The sequence below is a fragment of the Panthera leo genome, chromosome A2 (genome assembly GCF_018350215.1).
Source record: "Panthera leo isolate Ple1 chromosome A2, P.leo_Ple1_pat1.1, whole genome shotgun sequence".
Classification (NCBI taxonomy): domain Eukaryota; kingdom Metazoa; phylum Chordata; class Mammalia; order Carnivora; family Felidae; genus Panthera; species Panthera leo.
This window is the reverse complement of record NC_056680.1, coordinates 42,179,492-42,188,459: the sequence shown is the minus strand read 5'-3', so window position 1 is coordinate 42,188,459 and position 8,968 is coordinate 42,179,492. Positions and strand designations below refer to the sequence as shown.

Below are 8,968 nucleotides of genomic sequence, written 5' to 3'. Positions count from 1 at the left end.
AGCAAGGTGGTCTCTGAAGCTACCGATGCAGAACCTATTCTCTTGGCAATCCTGGAACAAAGTGATACCAATAATGGTAATAATAATGATAGCTGGTGATCAGCTACATTTACTGAGAACTTACTTTATGCCAAGTCATTTTTAGGTTGTTTAATATTCATGTAGTAATCAAAAGAATTTTATGAAGAGGTATATTATTCTTCATATTTTACAGATAAGGGAAGAAAAAAAAATTTTTAAATATTTATTTTGAGGGAGAGAAAGAGGGAGTGCACACGTGAGTAGGGGAGGGGCAGAGAGAGAATGAGAGAGAGAATCCCAAGAAGGCTCCGTGCTGTCAGCACAGAGCCCAAAGCAGGGCTTAATCCCATGAATGGTGAAATCATCACCTGAGCCAAAATCAAGAGTTAGACATTCAACCCACTGAGCCACCCAGGCATCCCAGGAAGAAAAATATTTTTTGCTAAGTCCATGAGAAAATTTGGAAAATCTCTAACTGATCTTGTTTGCCTAAATTCCTGACAGAATCTATAGCTAAGGAAGATTTTATATAACAGGTCCAGCCCAGTTCAAATTCCACCCTTACGACCAGGGAAAATGTTCAGTATTCTCCAAAGAAGAGAGGGAAATGTGCTAAAACTACCAATCCTTTACAAGTTAACAATTGAATCAGGTCATGATCCAAATCTAAATTTCAATGGCTAAACTTGAATTTAATAAATTATCATTGACTGTCATAACCAAGATATTGCAAGAAAGGCATACAAAATTAGGAATATAATTTATACTCTACATTTAAGGAGTTAAACAGATAGGTGGGGGGTGACAAATAAAACATGCAGAATTATAAGAAAATGGGTAGGAACAAAGGACACATGAAGGGTAACATAGGATGAAATTGCATGCAATAGAAATAAAAACAACAATAAAACAATCATAGTATTGAAAACCTATTATATGCAGTACACAATTAATCAAGGTGGCAGATACTTACATTTCGCACATTATCTTGAAGAAGTAGCTGAGGCTGAGATAAAATATTTAATTCATACAAGGTAACATAGCTACAAAATTACTGAGCCTGCATTTGATCCAGGATATCAGACTCTATGATGCTCTGTTAGTGATGGCTCTAATTCCTGAATAAAATAGGACATGGATGGGGCACCTGGGTGGCTCATTTGGTTTAGTTTCCAACTTTGGCTCAGGTCATGATCTCACAGTTCATGGGTTCAAGCCCTGCATCGGGCTCTGTGCTGACAGCTCAGAACCTGGACCCTGCCTTGGATGCTGTGTCTCCCTCTCTCTCTGCCTCTCCCCTGCTCTCTCTCTCTCTCTATGTCAAAAATAAATAAACATTGAAAAAAAATTAAAAATAGGACATGGATAGAATTTACTTAATTTAATTCAGAAAAAAAACACACCTCAAACTAACAGCATTCTTTATATCTCATATATTTAAATAAATCTTTAATATTGTCCTCCTAGTTTGCAATTTGTAATTCTGACTTGTAATTTGTCATTCCAACTCCAGGCTATGTACAAATGCATTTGAAGTTACATTATAAGAAAAATAAATTTCTTTAGTATTCTACCTTAAATTCAAAATATGAGCCCAGAAACAGCATTAGTTATAAAGAAAATTAATGAACACATTAAAAAAATATCCTGGTGATATTGCTACAGTCCATGTGAAATACAACCGCAGAAAGGACCACCATATATCAAAACAGAAACACATTTTGCTAAGTTGGTAGGGATGATGTGTATATCTTTTTTCATAGCTACTGTTTAAAGACCAAAAGGTCTATTTCAGATTGTGGCATGCCTCCTTTAATGTCAGATAAAATGTTAAGAACCACCCTTTGAATTTTCAAAAAGCTATCTTATAGTCTACCACTGCAGAGTTCATTGGGTATCAGCTAGTGCTTTTTATTTGCAAACCTGGAGCTGGGAACAATTCAAGGTCGTGTCACTTGGCAAGGAAAAACTGAGAAACAGACTACCCTGTGCAGTGAACTTCAGGAATAAGTTCTAGTTCAAATTCGAAGACTGAATAATCTGCTATGTTAGCACACTATCCCAGGGTACACTTTATAAAACCTGAGGATTTTATCAGCTTAAAAAATTACACCTTTAAAATTTGCTTTCAGGTGAAGTGAAACAGTCTCTGTCTTTGCCTAGGAGGAAGACAGTAATGACTTTAATATTATCAATGTTTTGTTATTACTATTTGTATTTTTTAGATTTCGGCATTTTAATTTCTTTTGAATATGTCACTTTTTGCAAGCTAGAAAACAGAATCAAACTAAGGGTCTAGTCCTCTAGGGATCTAGGCCGAGTTTTGTGGTCTTCAGCAGATGACATCATAATACAAGGTGCTAGCAACAGGCTTGTAATCGGTAAATAATAACCACTTATCTACATTTTTTTCCCCTCAGAAAACAGCCAAAAGTCCAGCCCTTAAAGGCATGATATACAGAACATCATGAATGACAAAGAACAGAATGACCCAAATTGTATGCTGGCCAGTTTACTGGTGGACCAAATCAAGCTGACCAAGGACTGGTGAACAGAGACAGTGTTTACCTTTTGGAAACTTGCTCTGAGGTTAAAAAAAGTCCTGGCTACTGTTAGTAAGGAAGCAATTAAAAAATATTAACAGATACACCCACACCAACACTTGTTTTTGCCAAGGTGTTCCACTAGAATACAAAGTTAGAGATGCGTACACGGGTAAGAGACTCAAATGTTTTCAAAATGAATTACTAATGATATGCAATTTGACATACTAAATTCTTCCATTTCCCGCCAGAACAAATTGACAATGAGGACTATTTAAAAGAAATGCTCAACTCCAAAGAGGAAGGTAGCAATGACACTTTCCACAACAGAATAACCTCCTGCTTTCCCACACCACGAATGTTGCTACTCTTGCAAGATACCTATACATGTGGAAAAACTTGTCAGCTTTTGCCAGGGCCAGAAGATGAAAACTAGAGCGTGTCCTAATCAGTTAATTTGTTATTGTAAGCTCAGCTGACATCTTGGGGATGGACCCATAAAATCTGGCCATTTTTCATTTGTCATCTGCAAAGTGCAGAACTCCTTAGCCCTTAGTCACAGTTTCTACTCAATATCTTAAAGCTGGGCTCAGTCCCATCTGTGACTCATCCCCTCAGGGTTGAGGATGGGTGCTACTCATCAAAATCTGGAATGTCATCGTAGGGGTAACCCTGGTAGCCTTTGGATGCATAGTAGGCCATGCGCAGGTGGTAAAATTCTGGCAGGAGCACCAGGGTGCCAAGGATCAGGACTGGACAAGCCTGTTTTCCCTCCCCCCACTCCCCACTCCTTCGCTGATATAGCCCACCAGCAGAAGGGAGCCTATGGCAATGAGAAAGGCACCAATCCAAACCAGGGCTGTAGCAAGCATAATGACCTTATATGGGATCTTAGGAGGGCTTTTTTTTTCTTTTTTAATTTTTTTAATGTTTATTTATTTTTGAGAGAGAGAGAGAGAAAGAGAGAGAGAGAGAGCGCCAGCAGGGGAGGGGCAGAGAGAGAGGGAGACAGAGAATCCGAAGCAGGCTGCAGGCTCTGAGCTGTCAGCACAGAGCCCAACACAGGGATAGAACCCATGGACTGTGAGATCATGACCTGAGCCGAAGTCGGTCGCCTAACTAACTGACTGAGCCACCAGACACCCCAGGAGGGCTTTTCTTAAACTGAAGGTCAATGTGGCCATTATCTGTGCTGGAGAGCCTTGAATATTTCACTTTAGTATTGAGGATTCCAGCAGCCAGGATGTAAGAGAGAGCATCATAACAGGCTGACACAGCTACAGTTGGAGAGCCACACTAAGCCACCCGTGCACAAACAGCTCACTGTCCATTGGCAGCAGAAGCACCTGAGTCCTCGTGGTATGCCTCACCTAACTGCCCCCTTGCCCTTCAGTATACTATCAATATTTTATTTATTTTTTAAAAGTTATTTATTTCGAGAGAGATCGTACATGTGCGAGAAGGGCAGAAAGAGAGGGAGAGAGAGAATCCCAAGCAGGCTTCATGCAGTTAGCACAGAGCCCAATGCAGGGCTCATTGCCATGAACTGTGAGATCATGACCTGAGCTGAAATCAAGAGGCCATCGCTTAACTGACTGAGGCACCCACGCACTCCAATGTTTTACAGATCATTTTAAATTTGCCTACATGTGTTAAGTGCACTGATATCTAATGCATCCTCTACGACTATATCTAGTACTGTGATATTTTGCATAATATCTAAAAACCATAAACATAATCATAAAGACACTAGGAAGAGCTTATGTGCCAAAAGTGTCCGGAAGAGGAAATCTATGGGGGCCTGTTGATAGCCTGTTGATGGCTCTGTGTGGATAAGACAACCAGTCCAATGGCTGTATCTTTTACTATGCATCCTGCTGTCTGCAGCATTCTATAGCACTGTCAACTCAGATTTGCAAAGGTGAAAAGGGTAATGGTACCAGAAAAATTCAAACAAAGTTTCCACCAATTCATTAAAAAATCAATTTGCAAGCAAAGAGAGGATATCAGGTATTAATAACCTCTTATTTATCAAGTTAAATGAATCCATTTTTTTTAATATCAAAGAACTGATCCTGCAAGTAGGGTAATTTCAGACATAAGAATTGTTTTGATTATTGTTTTGTTTTGAACCTATCCTCACATGAAGTTTTTCCTTACAAGATGGTGAAGGATATTACATTTGGAATAATAATTCAGAGGAAAAAATACCAGTATGCTTGTTTACAAGCATACATATGCTTGTATATATGGACACATAACAACTTTCTGGGGTTTTCTGGCCCTTTCAGTTTTTCAATTTCACATTACCTTGGATTGAGGATACATAAAATTTAGGCAAGGAAGAAATAGAATAATATATATAACATAGTGTGGTATGCTATAACATACTTTTGTAGTGGGAACATTTAAGCAAATGCATATAAATGGGCACAACTGTAGCTTATTTATTATATATTGAGAACAGTGGGCCATCTGGCATTGAGAGGTGTGTTGGAGAAGAGCGGTGGCAAGAAGAGAGGCAGTGGATGAGGAGTATTCAGAATGAGGCAAAGGAGTTTGTATTTATATGAATTTCGGTTTGAGCATTCATGGAAGATTAAAGTGACAGCAGAAGTGTCATGGCTCTAGAAGTGTGACCTTTCATGATGAGTAAATGGATTCGAAGAGAGAGAGGAGCCAAGAAATGAGCTAGGGAGATACTGCAATGATCCAAGCATGATGTTGATATGGTGGCAGGATGGTAATGGAGGGAGTGATATACAGGAAAAAATACTTTAAAGACAGAATTGAGAGAATCTAGTGTTTTTATGCCCTGTAAGGAAACCCTAAACTAAGGATTCGAGTTGGATGGAAAATGGGAGAGAAGTCTTCATAGAAGCACCAACTCTGAGATTTGCTGCTCATCATGTTTTCCCTTGAGACTCCATTTTTTTACACCTGTAAAACACATTACCAATAGAGGCTTTCAGCTCTGAAATGTACGTTTCTACAATACAATACACGGGAAGAATGGCCAGAGTAAAAAGGACTGCAATGAGATAAAGAAAAGGTAAGAATGGGTAGTCGTTTGAATAATAATGCATATAATTGAGCATTTAATATGTACCAAGGATTGTATTAATTTAAAAAAATTTTAGTATCCTCTTTAGTTCTCATAACATACCAATAAGAGAAGAGGCAGTTAAATAAAAGAAGAAAGGAAGAAAACCAAATAAAGAGAACTACTCCTCAAGTGAGGCAGCAAAGTATCCTCCGGGGAAAGATTAGACAAACCGAAAGGGTAGAAATCTGAGGGTTTTGGGGAATGTGGAAGTCTCCATCAAGTCTGGCTGAAGTGGCTTGGGGTTTAGTTTAATATGAACTCGATGCTATCTCTTGTTTATTTCACTCTCAATGGCTCATCTGAAGAGAAAGAACAGTGACACCCATCTTAGCGTGCACTTACCAGCAGCGTTGTGAATCTTCTTTTTTTTTTCTCCTACTTGCCAACCACAGACCACTAAATTCCTGTAGCTGCCTCATTACTACACCATTTCAGCAGCAAATGCATTGTTCTGCACCTTTCTTGACCAGGAGCAAAGTAGGGAACAATTCTTTAGGTGACATTAGCACTTGAACTTAGATTAACGATGCCAAATCTGATTTATATTGTCTTTCCCCAGCCATATGATCTAGCATTCTCCCTGCCCTTTCACTGCGGCTGTACATTAAGCTGCATGCTTTAGAGGTTTTCTCCAACAACTCCCAGACCACTTTCCTAATCAGTATTCAACAGTATCTTTCCTTTCAGCAGATGCACATTTTCTTCGCCCTTTGTTCTTATATTTATTCTTCTAAGTTTTATTGACATCAACTGCCTTTGTTGTTTATCAGCCTACTTTAAATAATGACCGCAAGACCTAAAAAAATATACATTTAAGTTGCTCGATAGCAAAACACACCAAACTGTTTATAGAAAAATTAAGAGAAAAAATTTACGAGGGATACCTAAAAAAAGACATTGTTCTTCAGTTGGATGATCCAATAGTGACAGAATTTTCAAAGTTTTAAGATTTATAGTGGAATCTTGTGTTAGCCCCTTCATAAAGCATTTTATGTATCTAAGTGTGTATAAAATTATTTTAATCAAAATAGGGACAGTGGCTTCAATTTATTTTTTGGAAGATGAAGAACTAATACATTCTTGCTTTATGAAGTTATTACAAGACTTACTTTTTGAAAAAAGGTCTGCATATTATATTTTAAAAGACAATTTGTTGCAAAAGCGTCATTGAGTCAGTCTTATATAAAAATCATTTTCAATTTTCTTGATATGAAAATGTGAAAAGCTTGATGAAAATCAAAGAATATGAGATGTTGGTTAAAGATAATCATCTTTTCATTCCAGGCTCACAGACTGTGCCAGGGAGAAAACACAGGCAAACAAAAGCATTAAGTCCCCAGGCTTCCAAATGAGGAATAGTCATGATCACAATCCGTCAGTTCACTCAAGTAGTGTTCACAGTGACTCACCAGTTGAATTCTGGCTCTAATTGCCATTACTCAAACTATGCCTATTTATCACCAGACAGGACAAAATGGCTGTCTTTGTAGCCCAGCTTTACAGCAGCACATTTGCCACAATCAGCACTTGTGGCTGTTCTCAATTCATGCTTCCAAGAATACAAATTGCACTGAATGGTGAGAAATAGCAGTATGAATAATGCTTAAATTCTGAGTCAATCAGATTATGCATCCATCCATCCACCCATCCATCTAATGTATATGTGGTAGACATTGTCCTAAATGTTGGGAATAAATGGTGATTAGGCAATTTCATTCTCATTTTGGCTGTGCTGAAATTAGAAAGATCCCAGAGAAGATATTCTTGGACTCAGCTGATATGTCACCTTGTGACCCAATTGTTCTGCAGTGAGTGTGGTGTTACGTGAATAACCTAAGGAGGTATGAAACCAAGTTGTCTATCAGCCTCTTTACCTCTGTGACCACAGCACTGGTTTGAACTGCATGTTTGCCTGCATTACCTCAATCACTGTCTCAGTAGTCATCCTTCTCCTCTTTTATTCCCATCCAGTCCAATCTCAACAGAATCACTAGAAGGATCTCATGAAAATATGTCAAATCGTGTCACTCTTCTGCTCTTCCAATGGCTTCCATCTACCTTGGAGTAAAAGTCAAAGTTGTCACAGGGTGCCTGGGTGGTGCAGTTAGTTAAGCATCCTACTTCAGCTCAGGTTGTGATCTCAGTTTGTGAGTTCGAGACCTGTATCAGGCTCTGTGCTGACAGCTCAGAGCCTGGAGCCCGCTTTGGATTCTGTGTCTCCCTCTGCCCCTCCTCCACTTGTGCTTAGTCTCTCTCTCTTTCTCTCTTTAAAGATAAAGAAATTTAAAAAAATTTTTTTAAGTTAAAGTTGTTACAAAATGCTTATAAATGTCCTAAGAGATCTTTACTCTTAGCCTCCTATTATGTGTCTAATCTGGCTTCCTCCCTATCTCTACTCTCTTCTCTCCTCCCTTCACCAGCTTTCTTTCTTTGAATAGGTATACTCTTGCCTCAGGGTTTGAACTTGATGTTCCATCTGCTGGATCACTTTTCTTCCAGATATCCACTTGCATGGCTCCCTTATTTCCTTAAGGTTTTCACTCAAATGTTCCCCTTCTCACAGAGAGCTAACATGACTAGCCTATTTCAATCTGTACACAACCCAATCTCATTCATCAGGTTCTTGCTAGCATATCCCTCCATCCTGGTTTCATTTTACACCCCACCCAAAATACATGATAACAATTGAAAACATGACTTGCTTTATTTTTTGCTTTTCTTATCTTTCCTTTCTTACTAAGATTTTTTTTTTCTGTGTTGTTGTTTTCTGAATTCCCATGAATAAGAAGAGAACTTGATGAATCATGGGCTCTCAACACATATGTGTGAAATGCATGAATCTTGGGCCACTATCCAATGCTTCTATCCAAGGAGTCCATCCAGGAAATTTCTCCTGCAAGTATTTCATTGCTAAATCAAAGCCTATTTGTTCTCTAACTAGATCATGTGCTCTCCACATCAACTCCATATCAACTCCATTTCTTCATTGGATTCCTTTATTCATTCAAGATGTATTACTGCATCAGGCACTTACAAGGTATCAACTATAAGATGAACTCCATGTGCTATGCTGGGAATTCGGTCAAAATGTGCAGACTCAGCTCTCCAATATCACAGTCCTGGTAAAGACTTACATACACACCACAGGTGTAGAATATACAAAGTGTTATTTTGGAGGTCAGCCTGCTACTTCTGGAGCACAGTGGGGGAAGAAACTAGCTTGGACATTTAGGAAAGACTCCAAAAAAGAAATTATTTTGATATAGGCTTGCAAACTAGCAGTCAGCAGGCTGACTCC

The 8,968-nt window shown here is 38.6% G+C and overlaps 1 protein-coding gene across 1 annotated transcript; it reads right to left on the bottom strand.

Moving 5' to 3' along the window:
* Positions 1–3,197: 3,197 nt before the first annotated feature.
* LOC122213124 (transmembrane protein 230-like) lies at positions 3,198–8,183 on the bottom strand. The gene is given in 6 exon segments (XM_042927317.1): positions 3,198–3,353; positions 3,356–3,454; positions 3,708–3,841; positions 5,521–5,595; positions 7,132–7,240; positions 8,121–8,183. Coding segments are annotated over 6 exon segments (636 nt in total).
* Positions 8,184–8,968: the final 785 nt, after the last annotated feature.